This window comes from Eschrichtius robustus, chromosome 14, assembly GCF_028021215.1.
Source record: "Eschrichtius robustus isolate mEscRob2 chromosome 14, mEscRob2.pri, whole genome shotgun sequence".
Classification (NCBI taxonomy): domain Eukaryota; kingdom Metazoa; phylum Chordata; class Mammalia; order Artiodactyla; family Eschrichtiidae; genus Eschrichtius; species Eschrichtius robustus.
Window position 1 is genome coordinate 50,406,511 of NC_090837.1, and position 22,888 is coordinate 50,429,398.

Genomic DNA, 22,888 nt, shown 5'->3' on the forward strand with positions numbered 1-22,888 from the left:
CAGAGAGCATTTGGGGGAAAGGTGAGCCAGTTTGGGTAATTTATAGTCTTGTAGTATAAGGGACGGGAGTAAGAAGAGCAAATGGAGTTACAGAGATTTGCCATTAAAAGAACCCCTCTCCTCCATCCCCTTCCGTTTCTCCCACCTCCACACACATGCTGGAAAAGGGTAGTGAGAGGCTAGGAATAAACTTAATGCTCCTCTCGGCGAAAACTGACGATCATCGGAAATCATGGCGCACAGCAGAAAAATGCAATTCTTGTTGGACTGTATTTTTCCTTCTTCTGGCTCATACTTTTGTTTTCTTGTTTTTTTCTTCATTAACTTGCCCCTCAGTCTTCCATCCAGTTGAGTGTTCGTACTGCCACAGTGAGAGTATGATGGGATTTCGCTACCGATGCCAACAGTGTCACAATTACCAGCTCTGTCAGGACTGCTTCTGGAGGGGACATGCCGGTGGTTCCCATAGCAACCAGCACCAAATGAAAGAGTACACGTCCTGGGTAAGGCAAGGTCCAGGCAATACTTACAGTTGGATGTGTGAGTGTCATCCAGAATGCAAGGGAACGGCAAGCATGGTGACTGAATCAAGCGACACACTTACCTTCTCCTCTCGCATTCTTTCCTTCCCCTCCCACTCCCCATCTTCCTGGGACGTCTTACTTACTGTGTCTGAACTCAGTGTAGCTTCCTAAGGCTTAAAATATAGGAAGACTCAAATGCTATTACTTCTTGGAATATAGATAATTCAGTATCGATTTAGGTAACAACCAAACAGCAAGCACCTTCTGGAACATAATCTCATTTTCACAGTAAGTTAAGGTTCTTTTCAAGTTTGGGGGTGGTTTGTGGGAATTGCCTAAAAATTATTGTTAGTTAGATTCTGGAGTTGTCTTAACTGCATGACTGGCACATGAAGGAAAGACCTGTGAGTGTGTGGGCTTAAGGATGCTGTTTCATTCTACTTTTTTAGAGGAGGGGGAGATTTTAGAAAATCATCTTTTCATGAGTAGTGCAAGTGACTAACTTGCTGGAGGTGACCTGTGATACTAACCTGCTAAAGGTGACCTGTCCGTGTGATGAAAGTGTTCTCAGGAGCACGTGGCACTGAGTCTGTGGGAGGAATTTGACTCCGTGAGCTTGCTGTTCAGGTGGTTTACAGTTTGCTGACCTCTGTCTCAGTTAAACTCAAAGACCAGATCCAGTGATGTTGTTCTGATGCTTCTGTGAAAGTATTACTCTATGTACAGATTATTTTTCTTGGAGTGTGCCATCAGCCCTGCCAACTCCTCTTGGAATAGTTCTATCACAAGAAAATGCAGACATTTTTAAAGTATTTTTTCTATATTTTAATGTGTCTCAAATCAACCTATAGTCTTTACTTAAAGAGTAACTCATTTTGTTTTTAAAAAGGTCTTCAGATATGCATTTTAATTGAAGTATAGTTTATTTACAATGTTGTGTTAGTTTCAGGTATACAGCAAAGTGATTCAGTTACACATATATGTATAATACATATAATATATATATTCTCTTTCAGATTCTTTCCCATATAGGTTATTACAAAATATTGAGTATAGTTCCCTGTGCTATACAGTAGGTCTTTGTTGTTTATCTATTTTATATACAGTTATGTGTATATGTTAATCCCAAATTCCTAATTTATCCCTCCCTGCCCACCTTTCCCCTTTGGTAACCATAGTTTATTTTCTATGTCTGTGAGTGTGTTTCTGTTTTGTAAATAAGTTCATTTGCATCATTTTTTTTAGATTCCACATAGAATTAATATCATATGATATTTGTCTTTCTCTGTCTGACTTACTTCACTTAGTATGATAATCCCCAGGTCCATCCATGTTACTGCAAATGGCATTATTTCATTCTTCTTTATGGCTGAGTAGTGAGAATATACATTTTAAATCAGGATGTTCTTTCTAGGAATTATTATTGGGAACTGATATTCAGTGCAAATATATTAATTGTTTAGCACATGTCAGATTATGAGTTCAAGTAAGAGTTCTTCACTAAGGCATTGTATACTGAGGGCTTGATGCCAGTTCAAATGCCACCCATCACTACTGGCTATATCACATGCTGAGAATAGATATACTAGCACAGATCATGAAATACCATTTAGTATAGGACGCTGGAGGAAATACTTTCTATTTTCTTATTGTCAGCGTATTAGCAATTTTCAAATATGTTCTATTCCAAGTCCTAGAGGGTTGGTGATTGTAGACTGATTATTTGTAATTGTTGTTTTATGTAAATGCTGAAGTCAGATAAGGAGCCTTTTCTTAGGGGTAGTGAACTCTGCAATTATATGGCAGGACAATGTCTTTACAGAGCAGGATCAGAATTCTCACTAGGACAAAGGAGCCCCAATGTTTATGGGGTGAAGAGCCGTTGTTACTGCTGTTTTAAGTGTGCTAAGAATTACACCTCCTAGCAAAAGCCAAAGAGGGACTTCTTGGACAATGTCCCCATTGCTTAGCTTTTAAAAATGAGGACAGGGGCTTCCCTGGTGGCGCAGTGGTTGAGAATCTGCCTGCCAATGCAGGGGACACGGGTTCGAGCCCCGGTCTGGGAAGATCCCACACGCCGCGGAGCAACGAGGCCCGTGAGCCACAACTACTGAGCCTGCGCGTCTGGAGCCCGTGCTCCGCAACGAGAGAGGCCGCGATAGTGAGAGGCCCGTGCACCGCGATGAAGAGTGGCCCACGCTCACCGCAACTGGAGAAAGCCCTCGCACAGAAATGAGGACCCAACACAGCCATAAATAAATAAATAAATAAATTTATAAAAAAAAAAAAAAAAGAAGTGAAAGGGAGATCAGGCATCTAGATAGTTCAAGAGCTAAGGAGGAACTGGTAGGATGTAGGATTCAAGGATAATTAAAAAAAAAAAAAAATGAGGACAAAAGTCACTTCGTTATATTGCCAGTTATGGACTCTATGTGTCAAAGAAAGTGACAAAATGATAAATCGCTTCTCACAGAAAGGAAAAATTGGGGTAAAGATTTATTATATGTGGTAGACTATTTTTGATAATCTTGGCTGTGAAATTTTAAAATAAACATTCCACTGGTCCAAATGAAAAAGAGGTAGCATGATGCTCTGGAAAGAACATAAACTTTAAATTCTACAGACTCAGATTGAAGTTCCACTTTTCCTTCTAACCGGATGTATCCAGCCCACTCCTGAAACATCTAGTCCCTGGATTCCCACAAAACCTCCTACCCATCTCCTTACTTCCATTCCCATCCCCTCTCAAACCTTTTTCTGTTCTTAAAGAGAAGCAATCCTTCTAGAATCAGGTCACCTCTGAGATTTAACCTGTTCATTGTCTCCCTCTGCATTTGAGATAAAGACCACAGTCTTGGATGCGGCATATAAGACTTCAGTGGTCTCCCTCCTGCTTTCCTTTCCAGAACAGGGTCTCCTGTTCTTCCTCCATCTGGAATTACCTTCCAGTCTCCTGAGTTTTGTCAGAAGGACCCCTGCTGTTCATTAAGTCCCAGCTCAGACGTCCTGAGCACAATGACTGCTTCCAATTATCACAGCATTTGCTGACACTGTGCAGCCCGAGGCAGTTACCCTGATGGCTAATTCCAAGCATGCTGGTCCCAGCAAAGAGCAAAATCCTTGACTTAGAGTAGATTATCAAAGATTTCCTGAATGAATGAATGGATATCTACTATGAAAGCAAATCATCTGATGAAATGTTACATAAATGTTGATTGTTATCACTTGAACCTTTCTTCTTCCTTCCAGAAATCACCCGCTAAGAAGCTCACCAACGCGTTAAGCAAGTCTCTGAGCTGTGCTTCCAGCCGTGAACCTTTGCACCCCATGTTCCCTGACCAGCCTGAGAAACCACTCAACTTGGCCCACATCGTGTGAGTATCTCTACCCTCCAGACTGAGAGACAGCTTTCTTCACTGCTGCATGTGCAGATCCATACAAAGACAATTAATTTCCTATTAGTTGTCAGGGACCAGGTTTTAAATTTTATTGTCTTAAAAAAAAAGAGTGAAAGTCATGTTATTATAATTTTTTTCGTGGAGAGGTATACAGTACTTCTGCCCAGATGTACAAGTATGCCACACTATATAATTTACCTTGAAGTGGAAAATATTCAAAAATTTTATAATTGTAAAATAAGGATGTTATTGGAGTTCGCACAATTGGACGTTAATAATCAACGGAATTACCGTGGTCAGGAAATTTTAAAGCACACCGTACCTTAACGTCATGTGTGCTTTGAGTCCCAAATAGAGAAGCCCTCTCTTTCCTTTCTCTGCACAGCCAGTCATCTTAAAGATGCCAGCAAACCTAGAAATCATTGCTGTTGTTGTTGTTTTATCCCAAGTTACATAACTTTAGAAGAATCATGGCCTGTGCAAGGGAGGGTTGAAGAGGGGGTATTGGAGGGGGAATTCATCCAAAGTATGTGTGAGTTTGGGGGGCAAAGGGAATTGGGACAAGGAACGGTGCTACCACCCACCCCTTCCACCTCCCAAAAGCCTCATGTCGGGGGACCTCTCTCAAGCCTGGGTGGCTCAGAAAACAGAGGAGGCTTAGGTAGAAGAAAGTATTTCTTCCTTGCTGTTATCTTGGGCTCAGAAGAAGAAAGAAGTTCATTACCTACTTTGGGGCACAGTTAGGAGTTACGTAGTCACAAGTGCCTCAGGAAGCCTCTAGAACAGGCTTTTCCCCTCCTTCTGAACTGCCTTTCATTGTGCGCGCTTCAGCACGACCACCTGCACTGCAGGGCCTGTGTTTGCCTGTTGACCTCGAGAGGTGGGCTGTTGGGACACATGGGTGTTAGGAATCCACCAAGGCAAGGTTCACGCTTCAGGCGGATGAGAACATAACCCATTAGAGGCACTGTGGTGCATCTCAGAGCCTTAGGAAAGCAACCACTCTTTCCCCTAATGGACATAAACAGATCCCATCAAACCACTGTGCTGCAGCATGTCTGTGGACTTTGTATAAATCCCACAGGGCTTTGTTTGGTTTACTCTGGGTGTGCGCTGAGGGTTCATTGCCCCCAGCAATCCACACAAGTCTGGAAGCATCCACAAACAAATGTAAACTGATTCTGTAGAATGTGGTTGACTTATTTTTGGAAATTCTGCTCCCCAAAATAAGCCTCAAAGTAAACCAGGGGTAAAGAAATCTGGGAAGTGTCCCAAAGGACCAATCACTTGCAGAAAGCGAGCTCATACAAGCTGTTCTCCTAAAGTCTTGACTTACTTCCCCATAGCCAGGGACGATCACTTAGTTGCTTGCGAATGAACAAAACGTAAGTGAGAGTAGGTCTGGGCTCTCTGAGCTTGGCCACGGAGTCACTGTCTACCAGCCCCCTTAGGGGTTCCCCCCCAAGAGAACAGCGTTCAATCTGAGCTGATGGGTGTGGGGAAGGTAGGGAGAGGATGGGGGTAAACAGCCTGGCTCTAAGAGCTTTGCAGCAAAACAGAGTTAGGATGGGGCCTCCCACTTGGAGACAGAATTAAGAAGCAAGGCCAGGGACTTCCCTGGTGGCGCAGTGGTTACGAATCCATCTGCCAATGCAGGGAACATGGGTTTGAGCCCTGGTCCGGGAAGATCCCATCTGCTGTGGAGCAAATAAACAGCCAAAAATTAATAAATTTAAAAAAAAAAAATGAGAAGGAAGTGAGACCATGCCACACAATTTGGGTTCCATGGAGAGTTTCAGGATTCCCCTAAAATTCTACATGAAATGTGCCTTTTTCTGCTAAAAGTTGCACGTTTAACCAGATTCTTAAAATAGTCCTTGAATCAGAACACTGGTCTGTACTCACGGATAATATATTTTTCCAGGGTGAATGTCAGTTTTAAAAGACAAATTATACAAAATATTTAATTGTTGAAATAACACGCAAGAAATTCCGGATGCAGAGTGGCCAATCTCTATTAGAACAGATTTTTTACTATTTTTTAGCTTTAGACATTTTTCTATTTGTTATTCTGATGTTATTGCCCTGAACAGATATTTATGTTCCTTTTTTTTTTTTTTTTTTTTTTGGATGGGAATATCTAAGACTTCTAATCTTAAAGTATGCTGTTCATTTAGCTCTTCTAAATTATCTTAGGCACATAAAAGCCACTTAAGTAGTGGCATTTTGGTGTTTTGGCATTTGTTCTTAGCTCTTATATTGCTTGTAAATGTTACCATGATTAACTGTCTCTATTCTATTCAATTTTTTGCTGCCTAAAGAGATACTTGGTAAGTCAATAGTCTTTAGTGTGCTTATAAAGACTTATAAGTGGTTATGAGACACAAAACAGGTGAGAGATATGAGGCTAGTTTAAAACTAATTCTGCCTTTAAGCTGAGCACTTTGAGTTTATGAAAAGAATGCCAATTTTATAAAAATGTCCTTTGCAAACATCTTGTCCAGAAAGAAAACTTTGCACTAGGCCTCTGCGACTTTATCTTCTGGAGCTATTTCTTTTCCATAAGACTAAATATGTTTAAAATTCCCAATGTGACCTATTTATTAGATAAGGCAACTTGCCATTTGATTGTGGAGGAAATAGGTCCCTTGGAAAACTGCTCTTTGGTGCCAAGGTTAGCCATTCTGTGTCCCAAGTTCAACATTTTCGTGATGAACGTTAAATGTGAAGCCATTTACTAAGAACTGCAATTTCGGCTTTGCGGTGACCAGGTTCAATAGAGTAAATTTACCAGACTAGTTAAAAAGCATTCCAAATCCACTTGTTTTCTCATTTCCTAGAGACACAGCAAGAGGGGAACATTAATAAAAAGACAAAAGAAAACCAGAAATGTGGTCAAGTTGATTTTTTTCCACTTTTTTCAAAGTTAAAATGAAGATATTTCATTCTGCCTACTGTTTTAAAATCTGATACACCTAACTTTTCAAAATTCACAGAGCACACTTGTTTAAAATCAGCAACCTTCTTATAAAGTGAAAGTGTCCTGCTCAAAGCAGAATTAGCTTTAAATTAGTCTCATGTATCACACACATCCTAGATAAGTGATATAAAACACTAAGCTAGTTTTCAGAACTTCGGCTAATATGTTCAGAGTAGATTAAATACTGAACCTGCTATTTTGACCTCACTCAACAAAGAATGTGTCTTTAAAAAATCTGAGAACACAGTTTAACATCAGGTACTGAGAACCAAAAGTGTCAATGAATTTTTGCATGTAGTGCTGACATTTTATAACCTGCCTTGCATCATGTCCATTCCCATAAATACATTGGGACAAACAAGTCTACCTTTTTCACGGAATCTCTTCATTGTAGAATCCAAACTAACTCTGGTTTCCTAAGATAAAAATTAAACCTTTACAACTTTTGGCTCTTAGTCAAGTTGACACAAATAGATTCTATAGGCTACTGTATTCATGTTTCATCTTCAAAAAATTCTGTACTGTCAAACTCATATATAGAATTATAGTGAAACAAAAATTTCCTGACTCAGAATGCTGCCCTGCCCCATCATCCATCTTCTGAACTCTAAATTCCACCTTATTGTACCGCAGAACATCTTACAGTGAACCTAAAATAAGACTAAAAACAGCTTGGAGATGAGATGGGGATCTTAGCTCTATCATTTTACCTGAACTAAGACATCAGTTATAGGAATGAAAATTGAGACAGTGGAGGACAGACATGATGCAGTTGGTGTTTAAGGTCGTGGACAATTCCGGGGAATATTGAACCCTATTTTCCTTCCCTAATCATATGAAAAAAAGTGAAGTTTTTGGGATGCCTTGCACTATATGTCCTATCATATAGATCATCCAGATAACAGAAAGTCAGTAAATCCCTGTGGTGCTTAATTGTGTCTTCACTTAGAGCAAAGAGCGAAGAAGGCATGATACGATTTTGCAGCTGGGTCCTTACAGGCCCGGGTATCCTGGAAGAGGGCCATCGTCATGGGGAACACAGGAAGTTTCCAAAGCCTCAGGAATCTTCCTCTTTCCAAGAGGATGTAGATTCTGATTATCATCAAGTTTTCTGAGCTTCTCTCTTTAGACGTTAGTAGGCTGCCTCAAAATCCTCATTCTATCTGAGAATATGACTCAATGAAACACCAAGGCTCAAAGCTCATGAATAAACGTTCCTGTGGTTTCTGGAGATCTTCCCTGCAATGCTTAAACAGACATTCTGTCTTCTCAAGGAAATGTAACTTCCCAAAACACTTCAAGAATTGAATTGGAAAATATAAAATTCTGTGTTGATCCTGGGTAAGATAAGAACTCTGATCTTACCAGCTCCTTTCCTTGAGAGATCGGATAGTTTTCAACTTGTGACTTTTATTTGTTTTAACTTTCCATCCATTTTCCATTTAACTGTACTTCGTTTTAGGCCACCCAGACCTGTAACCAGCATGAATGACAGCATGTTCTCCCACTCTGTCCCCTCCTCAGGAAGTCCTTTTATTACCAGGAGGTAAGTTCCAACCCTATTATAAAATAAGCCTTCTCTTTGGTAATGAGCCTTGATTTTGTGGCAAGAAAAATATTCTCGTTTAAGCCAAATGTGGAAGATTACTGTTAGAAACTAGTTTGTAAATATCTGTCACAAGTTGTTAATTTCATTCATTTGGATGCGTTTGAAGAGGGCTAGGATGGCTTTGGGAACGAATGTCACTTCTGGAAACTTGCATTTACAAGCTATCCACAGTAAGAATGCAGGGTATATTTAAGTTTTACTACTGACACACATGCATTCTGGCTCATTGAGAAAGTCACGTTTATAGCACTTGGAATGGCCCATTTAAGCCGGGGAATTGGAATTTCAAGATGCAACGGGGAATTACGATGGACATTCTGAAACATCTCATAATATAAAGCTCCAGATATAAAAGAATCTTCTTCTTAGTGAACTCTAGAGTTCCTGAGGCTAGAGGCTCAAGACCAAATTTGGAAAAATAGTTTCTACGTAAGTAATTCATGGATAAGAACAAGAACTTTAAAGAAAAGAGGGTGGATGCGTGTCTCATCTTTTTGCACAAAGATCCACTGCCCTGTAAGCAAACAGGTGAAGCAGATACTTCTCCTAAAACTAGCACAATGAATAGGCAGGGGTCAAGAGGTACTCCAAGTTATTTGATCAAATATCACAAATAAAGCACCAGAGAATTATTTTAAGGAATACATGGAGAAGGCTCACAGGAAGGCAGAAACAAAGGTAAGGACAATTGGAGTGAGTAATTGAACGTAAGATTTCAAATGCCTTTCAGTAGGAAACAAATGGCCTCATGTTTCAAAAACAAACATAATCAATCTTTCCCCCAAAGAGTTGCTGAGGTACCAATTTCCCTGTAATATCCTGGTACGTTCTAGTGAAGATTTGCAGACAGTGAGACTCAGAACACTGCTGATTTTTTCTCCGAGTTCCTGGATTTGTCCATCAGCAGGAACCTGAGATGAAGGTGTTCCCCATAATTGTAATCAGCGGAATAAACAGAATGCGGTGTTTCCCACTATAAATTAAGCAAGTCTGTCGCAAATAGAAATGGGAAGGCAATTGAACTGCATAACATCCACAGTGAAAGCCTATGGTTGAAGCCCAGTATACTCCTCTTAGCACTCCTTTTCAGAACCACCAGCAGATTAAACCACATTTTCCAAAACAAAATCATAAACCGTAAAGTCTATTAGAAACATGGGCCTGTGCCTCTATCTTGGGACGATCTGGCGTGAAGTTAACAAAGATATGCTTTTATTAGGAAGCTCTGCATTCTGCAAATGTCAAGCAGAGATAGACCCCATCCTTACTGAAGGTCATTTTATATCATTTCAGCTTGGACGGTGCTTTATGATGGATGCGTCTAGATGGATAACATGGCTTCTTCTACTCTAAAATATTCCCATAATATTTTGAGCTGTTCTGGTTCCTCCAGGGGACATGGTACCCCAGAATATGATCATTTCCCTTTCTTCCCATTTTCAGTCCTTCTAGAATGTTCCCTCTGAACCTCAAGCACGTTGTTTAAAGTTTGCAGTTCTTCCTGTCATCACGGAGGTTGGCCTCTGGTTTCTGTTTTAAGGGTGCCGTTCAATAAAGCTGTGTACACTGAACGTCTTTCCTCTGTGAGTGAGCCTTGCTCTGTCCATGGGAGGTTTTAACGGGGTCTCATTGTTTGCATCCCTCAGGCTACCTGAGGGGATGAGTGCGTCCAGCCCTGTGGCTGAGGAGCATTCGCTCATAAAGCTGTATGTAAGTCAGCTTGACCACAGCGCACGGTCAGTATCCCAGCCCTGAAGCACTAATCGTAGTAGCAGTTCCATAGCTAGACCGCTAGTCCTACTTCATCACTAAAATCCTCTTGTAGTACGCTTTGGTGGAGATACAGGTCTTCTGGGGTTTCATGAGATTCCATTGAGAATTTCCAACTTGAGCTGCACTGCTCAGCTCTTTTTCTCTTTTCCACTTTTCCACTTCTTTTATTGATTTTATGTCTTCATGCCAGTATGTATGAGATGAGTAAATGTGAAGAGTACCATGTTGGATCTCCTTCTCTGGATGATTCTCTGCTTTGGTACAGTTTGCAAGACCCCAGATGGTGATTCCTTAGACTCTTGTATTAAAGAGCCTCTTGGAATGATTTTAGCACTAACTGGGTGAGATCAGGACAACATCACATGGTTGGACCATATTACAGTAAAAGACTTGAGGACTTACATCTTTCTGTCCTCCTGGGCTTGGGCCATTTTCCCCCAGGTAAGGCAGTCTGATTCCTATTAAAGTAGCAATTTCAAAACCGATTTCATCCTCTTAGTGTTTAATTTCTACCGGTTGATAATGCTGGTGGTGATCCCCTGTTTATTTCTTAGCCATGTCCATACGCTAAGGTTGATGGAAACCATCGTGCCAAATGTAGGCATAAGTTAAAGGCCCTAATCTTCCTACAGTTGGAACTTAACCAAAGATATAGGACCTAGAGCTCTGCCCTCACTCCTACCCCACCCCAACTGCCCCTGTTAAAATCGGATAAAAACTAAAACCTAAACAAGCCAAGAGTGGTGCTGGTCAGTGTTGAGGCTGCATTAAAAAAGTAAGGAAGTTTGCCATGCAGATACTTTATTTAGCCTGAGTTTTTGGTCTTTGGTGTTGTGACAGATCTTACAAAGATAAAGTAGAATGAGGATGAATTGAAATCACTACTCCAGGATCCTCGCTACAAACTCCTGGCATTCCTCACCTGGAGTCCTTTGCAGGCATACACTTTGATCTTCAAAAGGCACTAGGGCCTATCTTTGAAGTCTTTTGACATCCTGGTAACCTAACTCACACAGATTTATGAGGGTATACTACCACCATCTGCCGCATCCCCTGTTCTGATATCCGTTTCTAGCTATATCCTTGAGTCAATTTTCCCTTAACTTAAAAGAGGGAATTCTCAAAGGCACTCTCTCTTAACCCTTTGAAGTCTTTGTGTGTGTGTGTGTGTGTGTGTGTGTGTGTGTACTCAATGCTGATTAGCAGTTAGGCACAGTATGGGTCAAATGACACAATTCATGGACTAATTCACTTCATTCATTTTCTTGATCATAACTATATCCCTAAACCTAGATTGTTTTCTTATAAATGCATGAATTTATAGGAAAAGAACAACTAGATCAATGGAAATTTATCATCGTCACTAGGAAAAGAACGCCAATATATGATGTATGATTGGGCAGCCAACTTTAAGCTTATGAAAGATAGCCTGCCATTACGGCAAATATTACTGCAAGAGCTGACCACAAAGCCCTTCTCCCCCTCACTGCCCACAGCATTATGCCTTTGAGTTTCTGCTGTTGGCATCAGTCCCCCTTTGTAAAATCTTAATTATCTTGCCAAAATCCTCACCTCGTTTATGTGAGAGAGCTAACCAGTCCTTTCCATTTGGAAAATGTTTCATTAGTTATGGCTATTATGGCCATTTCTTCATTAGCTACAATAAGGACATTCTAAAAATTTGAATGGCTAGATAATTTTACCTCCAGTTTTAGAAACTTCTCTTAAAGGTTTTACAGATGTTTTTATAAATGCAACCTCTAAAGTCTTAACCACTCACAAAAAGAATCACTTTGGCTATTATATCTAGCCAGAACTGATCACTCTCCCAAATATTAGAACATTGCTTATGATTCAAGAGTGTGTTGAACACAATCTAATATGCTATTTTCTGGTTTGTCTGAATAGCATTGGGTTAATTACTAATACTGTATTAGGTCCAGGGGTGCATATGGGGAAGATACACTGCCTTCCCCACGCACTTTCCAAATCCTGATTCTTCCCAATGGAACAGCCTTTGTGAGTTATTTTTGTTGGTTGACTGGTTGGTCAGTTGGTTGATTTGTTTGGGTTTTCAACTACAGAAAGGCTAATTCATGTGTCTTTTTCAGTTTTTTCAAATACTTTGCTTTCCCAAAGAGTCTTTACCTAATAACCCAGATTTTTAATCTGACATATAGTGTTCAAACTAAATTTTAAACATTTGTGTTTTGGTAATCAAAAGTGAATAGAAATAAAATTGAGGTACTGAATTCAGACTTTGCTTCTGAAAATCAGTTTTCTCCATGCTCAATATTTTCTAAGATTAAAGCCCATCCCTTTTCAGTCAGGAAAGAAGGTAGATTTATAAATCAGCATCATAAAATAGATGCATTTATAAATCAACCTCAACTGAAGATTTCTTCATTCTTTTCACACTTTCTGGGCATGTTGTATGAAATTTGAAATAAACACTCTCTGCAAGTAATTATTTATTCCATGCAGCCCCAGAGCTCCACTAATATGCAGAATTAAACTGGTGTTCCCACTCAACTCTATTTCCTATACTAAAATGTTAGTGTATAATTAAATCTGCCGTCACCTCTTCTTCACTTTGATAACCTTTATTCTCTTACTAGAGTTGCTTTAGTTGCTGTCTGTGTGTGCTCTGTACCCAGCAAACTTTTCTAGAGCATCTCTTGGCAAAAACACAATTGATACAGCTTGGTACTATCTGGGGGACAACACAGTAAATGTAGTGAATCAAATATGACCTAAGAATTATTATTTCTTCCACAGTACCTGCTTAAGAAGGTTTGACTTTCATGCCAGCCTGAACTGATGACAACTCATTTTCCCACTGAGACACTAAGCTATTTTTTAATGCTTGTTTGCTGATTTGCGTGTGGCAGATATTTTATGTTTCAGATCAAAGATGTTGAAAGCTAGAAAACAAAAGGGGAAAAAGATTTTTTCCAGAAATTATCACTTGGTAAAACTGACTTGTGGACTTTTTTATTTAAAACTAATTTATTTAAATTAGTTTGATGACCTTGGTATAGATTGTGTTAATTACAGTGAGAAGCAAAATGTTATTCCCAATTGACAGTCAGCTAAGGAGGGAGCCAAGTTTACAAGTCATTCTTCACAAGCCCAATCACCAACAAGTTTATCAATCATTTAAGAATCAATAAAAAAGTAAATATCTCTTCTTAATTTGCCATGGTTCAAATATCATTCTCCATTTAACCATTGTGATGATAATTATGCCACATTACATAATTTGTTTATATTACATTGTTGCTCTATGCAGGACTTTTATTTAAATCCTTTTATTTTCATGTTCAATAAAAGAAAAAAATATTTGGCCAGAGCTAATATAATAACACAGCATAAGCAGAAGTGGTTTTTAAAACTATATGGCAGGTTTAAGCAAAAATCCAGGGAGCATTTGTGTGTGATTTTGTTACCTTAGAGTACCCCCAAAATGTTTGCACTTAAGCAAAATCCTGGCATCCGTTGTCATCCTCCAAAGCTAAAGGGTGAATTTAAATAAATAAATATGAAATATTTTGAAATTGTTCTAATATTCCAGAACGCATTATGCCAGTGTGTGTGTGTCTGTGTGTGTGTGTGTGTGTGTGTGTGTGTGTATGAAAATTTTTGGAAGAAGGCCATTTATCTTTACATATGCTCTTTTCCAGAGTATAAAAAGGAATTGGTGAGAAAATAAGAGAATCTTTTTTTTAGAAAAGAATAATCTAAAGGAATATTTCCAGCCTCTTTTCTTTCAGCAGAACACATGAAATTCAAATTTCACCTTGTCATACCCTCCAGGGTATGATTGTCACCGCACCCAATAATGAAAATATGTGTGCTGAAGGGGGTGTTTATACATTGGCAGGGCCTGGTGAAAAGAAAATAACGACAATAAGAAAAAGAGACGTGTATACACACAATTTTAGGGATGGTAGCGTTGCTTCTCCTTTGGACTCAGATTAGAAAAGATTTATCACCCACAGTCAAGAGGAGCCCCAGGTAGTTACCAGTTTCCGAGGTTAAAAGGAGGAATGCATTTAAATTTGAAGACGGGGCATGCAGAAGATGGAGAAGTTTCCAGAGCTAGAGCTGCAGGAAAGCCATTGGCACGTTTGGATGCACTGACATGCTGGAAGCAATCACTTCTTGATAAGGCCCTAAGTTCCAGTGTTGCCTGATCCCAAAGCCCACAATGAATTGGAAATATCACCAAACTTCTCCAAGCAAACTGCCAGAGCTACAAAATGAAAGTTTAAACATCCAAAGTATTCTATAAAATATCGTGAGGGTACCTTGCTTTGAAGAGATTATCGTAAATTACCTGATGTCACTACCTTTGCAACAACTCAGGAGAAATTTTTTTTCACTTTGCTTCCCTTCTTCAAGCTCCTTGGGAGCTGCAGAAGAAATTCTGGTGAAGATAATTCATGTGAACTGTCTTTATAGACCCAAGTTTTAAGTGAAACCTGCCTCCTGGTCTGCTCTCTAAGTTTTTGATCCATTTCATTTAGAAAGAGTGCTTTTTTTTTTTTTTTTCTTGTTTTCATCATGCACTTGGCTTCCTCTGTACATGGTCATGTTTTCTGCTTCCCAGAAATAAGTGACTAGGAGGAGAATTCAAGGCTAGTTCTAGGTAGTACAGAAACTATATGTGGACACTGAGTACCAAAAGTCAGAAATGCATACTCTTGGCACTAGATGCTAACAGCTTTAGCAAAATGAGGTAAATGGTTTATTTCCACAAACTCATAAATGCAGAGAATATCATCCCCATATATTCCGAGAACTGGTTTTCCCAAGGATTCATATGGGAAAGGAAAGGAACGTGAAAGGATTTAAATGATGCCTTCGAACCAGCACTGGCAAGGGCCAAGGCAAAGAAAATGACAACGAAAGGACAAGACGTGTATATGGAGACATCTGCTCATCCCTTTGCGGAAAGAAGGGACTTGGAAAGAGCAGGGGAGACAGGCAAGTGGCGTAGAGGAAGGAGAGAGGGGCCCAGAGAATTGGAGAGAAAGAAAGAATGAGCCACCAAAGGAAAATCTGGGCAACTGCTCACTTCCTGCTACCAACCCTGCACCATGCTGATGTCAGCAGGGTTCCTCCAGTGCTCGTTAGTAAGTGGTGGGACACACTTCTGCAGCTTTACTGACACATCACCTTCCTCCCATAAGACGTCACCAGAGTAACTTATAACAAGCATATCCTCGTGGTTGATCCTCCCGTGTTTCTTTTTTTTTCTTCTTGCACATTCATCATCAGAGGTTGTAACTGTATAATTATTAGGCCTTTGATTTAAGGAAATGACACAATTTCTGGGATTCAAGGGGAAAAGTAGCATATGTAACAAGGCAGAGAAATGGTTTCATTTGGAGGGAAGAATTCTTAAGATTTCACACAGTGTTTTGAGTGGTTTTACAGGGATCTGAAATCAATTATATAGTGGGTAGATCTATCTTGTATTATCAAACAAAAAAGTTGGGGGAGGTGATTGGGCAGCAGTGAGACCGTAGTTACTGGATAATGAGCTGTACTTCAGGAGACAAGGTTTGGAATGCTGTCTTGGTGGGATGGTGGGAAAACATCAACTCCAATGGCTTAAGATGCTTATTTGCTCCTGATGGGCAGGTTTCATAGTCTTTGAAGGTGCAGATCAATATGCTTTAAAAAAAAAATTAACTTCATCAGGAAAGTAAATTCTCCTAGAACATTAATTTCATTTTTAAAGTCAATTTTGTTTGTATGCAGTTGTACTCTTTGAGTAATAGGTGCATTCCTGAAAAGCTGAGTAAAGTCATAATATTCAACAAACATTAATGCCTACTCTATACTACATGTTTTCTTTATAGATCAAATTTGATTTTAAATTTACCAGAAGCCTCACTATTTAAGGAATCTTGTAGTATATACTATTATAAAGTATATACTAAAACAAGAATTCCAATTATACTGTGCATAATTATAAACAAGAATTTTATAAAACAAGAATTCCAATTATACTGTGCATAATTCTAATGTGATATTCACTTATAAGTTGCTATATTTTGTGCTTTGTGGTCTGAAAAAGTGGTACTTTGTAGTAAAACCTTAAAACTTTTAAAGTTTTTAAGATTTTTAACTGCTTTATTAACCATTCTTATATAGATTTATAACTTCTTGAAAAGTTATGGAAGTTTGTGGTAAAAATCTAATAATGTCAATGCAAGTAATTAAAAACTTGGTATTCAAACAAAGTCAGACACTTAATTTTTGTATTCTCCATGAAGGGAGAAAGGGATAGTTTTAAGTACACCAGTGCTGCAGGGCAAATTTTTAACCTACAAAAGAACAAACTCTCTTTAAGCACCTTACAAGTACAGTTATAATACTAAGAATCAATATCATATTTCCCAATGAACATGCCTATTCATTATAGTTATAAGTTCATTTATATTATATAAATTTTGGGTGCCTTTGGCTTGGCCACACTTTATTATTATTTACATTTCTATTTTCCTTTAATAAAACTACATTAAACTTTTAAATTTTTCATTAAAATTGCCAATTAAAGTGAGTGTTCTTCCTAATAAATCTAAAATGATAAGAATTTGCCCTATCGATTGCACTCTTCTTCACCAGTTAGACACAAGGAGTATGAATATATGTTTATAAGGCTCAGAGGTTTATTTCTCTGTTTCTCTGAAAGTTTTCTTCGCAGCTTCACAGCCAAGGTCAGGTGACTTGTGCCTAAAGTAGCAAAACACTTTTAATATGACACCAATCTCTAGGTAATTTTCAATTCTCTGTTCAACACAGAAAGTCGGAGAATAGAGGGCAGGCTGGAGAAATAAGCTTCTTGTGTGGGATCTGAAGGCTGGCAGGACTTAGTGAACTATTGGACTGTGTACAGGATAGTCTGTCATGAATGCTGAATGAATTGTCATTGTGTCTGGGCATATGCAATCTATTTGTTTAGCAAACAGCAGAGGTCAAATCTGGGATCATAGTGGCTTGTGTAATTGTAATTGTGGTTCTCAGGCCAGGTTGCTACTCCTAGTTCAACTATGTGGAAATCTGAAAACATCTTGAACATTTCAAAGTAATGAAAGAGCTGTCCAAACGGAGCTTGGAAGTAGTCTTGGGAGTTTCTGTTGCCAGTTTCTATTCTTGAATGCATTGCCGAGTTTACGCTCTTCTTGGCTTTCCCATCTTATTAACCAGCTCTCCTCCCAAGGACAGTGAAGTCGAGCAGAGCAAACTGCTGGCTAGGGCTGCTCCAGCTTTGCTGAAGGGCAAAGGGTAAGTTAAAGCCAGAGTGTGCTGGAACCCTGCATTAACTAAACTAAAAATGCTGATTTCTTGTGTCAAAGATGCTTTGTGTTTGAAAGACCATCTTTGATTTAGTCAAAGCCGCTCTGTTATAACCCCATTAACAGCATCAAGTAGTTATTTTGAGTAGACACATCTGTGTTGTTATTCGCTTTCCCTGATTCCCTTTTCTTTTTTTAAAATGACTAAGCTTCAGATTTGATTTTCCCAAGGATAATCTTTGCTTGCAACCTATTTCAGTGTATTTACTGTACAAATGAATTTCTTGCCCTTAGTGGTTTGAAGAATGCAATTCTGTTTTCTTAAAAGTTACTTGACCTAAGTGGAAATCTATTTTTAAAGAGAGTGAAATGGCATTGTGAATTTCATTGCTTGGATTTTGCTTGTGTTTTTTCATAGAACATCGCTTAGTTTTCCTTTACTTGCTTGGTTTTCTAGATGCCTTTTCTGCCGCAAACTCACTCCTACCTGCCCTGCTTATTTCTGTCCACCTGTCCTAACAACACCTTTTCTTTCCTCCTGCCCTGTTTCAGGATACAGTACAGTCTGAATGTGGCAGACAGGCTAGCTGATGAACATGTTCTCATCGGGTTGTATGTCAACATGCTCCGGAACAACCCATCATGGTTAGTGCAGGTTTGGCTGCTTGACTGTCCTGCGAGAGGGGAACAGTCTGATCTCTTGACAAGCAGTCTCAGCAAGGGGCAAAGTCACTGGATGCCAGAGGTGTCCCTAAAGCATTTTTATAAGTGATCCAATTAAAATGTCTTGTGATATTACTTTGGACACTGCCCATTAATGTACCATAGAATTCACATTTTTGTCTATATCTTAGCTAAAGGGACAACTCGTGTAAGCGGGTGCTGTGCTAAATATTAGCATCTAGGGAGATGCAAGACTCTGGGTCCCACCGGTCAGTTCTGTGTTACATGTGCCATGTCAAATTACTACATGACGGTGATGCAGGAATTTGTCTTATTCCAAGGACTTGTGTGTTTCTACTGATTTGGAGAACAATCCTCCATTCCCTTAAGATAGAAGTGAAGAAGAGGAAAAGTGATAGGATGGGATTATGCCATGGAAATCATTTCGTCAACAATGATAACAGTGGGAGAAATTGTCTTTCAACTCTTTTCTTACAAATGTTTCAGGGTAGCCATCCTGATACAGCCTACTTTCAAGTCCCACAGTATTCAAAGCTTACTTTCCAATGTGTTAAATGTGTGAATTCAGATAGCCTTATGTAATAGAATAAAGGCATTCCTAGAGTTTTTCCCTTTCAATTTTAGTTGTGACACAGGAGATTCCTCCCATTGGTTCAAGTTAGTTAATAATAAATATACATTTTCAATTTGAATGAAAATAAATGCACAAACTGTATAATTATCATGTTTCATCCTAGTTTAGACAACTGTTTTACAAACATGTTAAGCAAACCAGTTCCTTAGAAATATTCGATTTTACTTAATAACCCTAATACATTTTCTCTGAACTAAGAGCCTATGGATTTTTTGCCTTTATAACTATTAAGTGAGCCAATGGGTTAAATTGCCTTTAAAATTGGTCCCCTTTCTTCTACTGTGTCACAGAAAGCATCCCTCAAACATTTGGCATTCATCGCCCTCACCACTTGGTATTGTTAACCACTTCTTTGTTTCCAGAACTTTCCTCCCTTGATGCCTTAGAACTATTTTTTGCAAGATTAGTACATGAGATGACTTTAGGTGATACACTGATGAACATTTATTTGTTTTAATAGTTATATATTTATCTTAATTTGTATTTTTTTTAACATATGTATATAACCAGTGTACTGGTTTAATTTTATACTATATGCTACTCTTTCAGGAGATAAAAATGCACTCTTCAGCTAAGCCCACCTCTTTGTTCAAATTTTCCCAGCTTGTAGATCGAACAGTTTCTCTTCTTTCTTACATCTCAGCCTCTCAAAACTACAAGTGGAGTGATGGTTTTCATCTTATTCCCAGTGAATTTGGTTCCCCAATGTTATATGGTAGCTGAAAAAATAGAACCAAATACTAAATTAACCCCCCCCCCCAAAATTTGTGTTGGTAATCTTCAAAGCAGGGTATAGTCGATAAAGATTCAACCATGTCTGAATGCAATGATGTGATCTCACACCCTGCCCTCTCCTGTCCTTTGGAGTGTGTGTCCAAAATCTAGCACACTCTGGTTATTTCCACCACTCTTCTTTGACCTTTTCTTAATTAAAGTTGTAACAGAGAAATCTCCAAAGAGGAAAGTGCAGAGTTTGTCACTCCCAGCCCTTTTCCCGCCTCAAGTGGTTAATCATATTGACTTGATGGTCACGTAAGACCATAAAACTGTCTCAGTAGAGACACCTTACATCGACTTGATGAAAGATAGATGTGACTTGTATTTTGAAAACAAAGCAGAATTTAAGACTGATCAATGAAGCTGACTCGGTTTTAAAACCTACTGCCCTCCATAATTCTCATCACTTTTTTCCATCCTTAAAAAATTCCAACTTCTCTTTTCTCATTTTGTTCCTTCCCTTTCCTTTCTGTTTAATTAGATCCCAGCCATTCCCCACACCTGCCAGGATTCTGTAAGTGATGCAGTGATGTCTTCCCTCCTTTATCATCATTATAGCTCTGATGCTTAACCGTCATTCAACTGTGGTGAGATCTATAATGGTAGTAATCACAAGAGCCACCATTTTTTAAAGCATTTGCCTCATGATAAGCACTGTGTTTAAAACTTTATTTACATAATTTCCCCTGGTCCTTAGATAAGCCGGTAAATACTCTCATCCCCATTTTATCGATCAGTAAAGTTATCAGTTTAGAGCGTTTACATGACTCTCCCACAGGCACATAGCTACTGCACAGTGGGGCCGGGCTTTCAACTTTTATCTACCTGATCCCAAGCTCATAACCACTGTGATACATTGCATCTTTTAAAACCTACATAAATGCATGCCCTCCAGAAAGCTCTTCTGGACATTCCACAACTGCATCCACCACACCTCTATTTACTGAAATTGCATATCCCATTATATTATTTGTATTTCATTTTAACAAATATTTTGAGCACATACTAGTAATAGAAATAGTGGTTGTTCATAAATTACCAATTATGTATTTAGTTCTGTGCTTGTGATTTCTCATTTTAGTTGTAAGCTTCAAAAAGACAAAAATTTTCTCTTCAGCCTCTTGGACCTCATCACAGCAGCCAAAATATGAATAATAAATTTTACATTTACGAAGTGCTTCAAAAATGACAAAGCCCTTTCCCACACATTATTTAATCTGCTTTTCAAAGCCCTGTAGGTTTGGATATTATTATTGCCATTTCACTGATAAGAAAGTGACGGTTACAAGACATTAAGTGACTTATCCAAAGTCACCTGCCAGCAAGGTCTTCTGATATTGAGTCTCATCTGTTTTCCACCTCATACTTCGGCCTTCCTGTCTGTGCACCCTTCATGAGATGGTCTATAAAGAGGAATCTAATAGTTGTTCTTGCTTGAAAGGTGTGTTTTTGTGAGTATTCATATATGCTCCTACTTCACTCGGTGTGGGAGCCTTCTCCCCTATATCAACTGCTTAGCACAATGGGAAACTGACTCGTCTGTAAATAGTCTGCTGCTAAATTAAAGATATTCTTATGTGCCCTTGCTGGTTCTGATGTCAGATAAGCCAAATAAATAAACTGTAGATCAAGGGAGAAGTCCTACTGTCTTCCTAATTCCTAAGTGAAGTTTTAAAAGCCTGAATGGTTTTCAAGCACCTTCTTCATTGGGGGAGGAGGGGTCTCAGAGTTATACAGTGAGGGCTTTTTCTGGCCTCTCCTAAAGCTTATCAGGTGCCCAGGCTTGCTAGTGGTTTATAGGACAGATGGTGGCAGGCAGACCAAAGGAGGTTGCAAACCAGCCCAGAACTTCCAACTCTAACCATAATTTTAAGCCTTGATACATACCAGTCAGAAGCTTCTGGCACGTTTCTCTCCACTCTGAAAAGGCCCCTTGTGTAAGGGAGGGAAGCAGTACAGTGAAAGGGTACAGTCTATACTTTGATGTCATGATCGATTGCTGTCACTTTGTTAGACCCCTGATCTCATATAATTAGGTTGATATCTGTCCTGCTTATGTTTTTCTCAAGTACTTTGTTAGACCCCTGATCTCATATAATTAGGTTGATATCTGTCCTGCTTATGTTTTTCTTAAGTACAAGAAATGGGACATTTTGACGCCTATTTCCGAGTTTCACATATGAGGTCTAAGTTGTTACTTGCTCACTTGCTTCCTTTAATAGAGTCCTATGGCACTTAGTTCACAGCCCAGACCCATCACTGGGGCTGCAAGCTAGTGTGATCTAGCCCTCGCCTACCCCTCTCCCAGCCCCAGCTCTCATGGGGTTCTCCCACTCAACCACAATATTTAGTCACATCAGCTTTTCATCAGTTCCTAAAAAAAATGCCTAAAACTGCCTCAAAGACCATGATACTAGTTCTTCCCCTATGCCTAGAACATTCTTCCCCATTTTCCTCCTTCCCTTTCCTTCCACACACACATGAACTGGCTCCTTCTCTGGCTTCCAGACTCTGATTAAAGGCACCTGCCTACTCAGGTAGGTCTCCCATATTAGTCTGATCATGGGATACTATTTATTTCATTCTTGTCATAACTGTTATCACTGGTTCCTTGGTTGGTTGGTTCACTCCTACCTTCCTCTTATGGTGCAGACCTTCTCGGACTTGTTTACCACCATCTCTCTGGCACCTAGCACAGTGCCTGGCACACAGTAAGTGCCCAATAAATGCCCATTGATGTTGGAGAATATTGATAGTGCTACAGATATAAAATTCCCTCTCACCCTAAACAAAATTGTTAGGAGTCCTCAGAAAACCTTTTTTACTAGAAAAATACTTTTTGCTATTAAAAGATCACCTATTATAAATTAACCCCCATGGCATGTTATCAAGCTTAATTTTGAAATCCATAAAAAAAATTAAAAAATAAAAAAATAAATAAATTAGCCCTGAAATTGAACATTTAGTGTAAGAGTATAAAATAGGTGAAAAAGTAAAGTATTAAACTTGACGTAGGTAGAAGTGATAAATGTGGATAAAGACGAGAAGCAGCAATTCACTGATGTGACAAAAGCAACTAATAAGAGGCAAAAAAAAAAAAAAAACTAAAAGTGATGTTGAGCAAAAAAAAATTTTTTTAATTTTTTAATGTTCTCTGACCTTTTCCACTTTGTATCAGTTCACTATGGCTACTGTAACA

General features: G+C 39.0%; 1 protein-coding gene across 2 annotated transcripts in view; it reads left to right on the forward strand.

The window, feature by feature from the left end:
- DTNA (dystrobrevin alpha) overlaps positions 1–22,888 on the forward strand; it is a 285,381-nt gene that overhangs the window by 219,927 nt on the left and 42,566 nt on the right. Inside the window, exons 10-15 of one of the 2 annotated variants that reach the window (XM_068563775.1) lie at positions 337–503; positions 3,774–3,898; positions 8,365–8,448; positions 10,158–10,247; positions 17,506–17,583; positions 18,147–18,239. In XM_068563775.1, the coding sequence (XP_068419876.1) occupies positions 337–503; positions 3,774–3,898; positions 8,365–8,448; positions 10,158–10,247; positions 17,506–17,583; positions 18,147–18,239 (637 nt within the window). Of the gene's footprint in view, positions 1–336; positions 504–3,773; positions 3,899–8,364; positions 8,449–9,804; positions 10,046–10,157; positions 10,248–17,505; positions 17,584–18,146; positions 18,240–22,888 lie in introns of those variants that run through there. The other variant, XM_068563776.1, reaches the window with a different exon arrangement.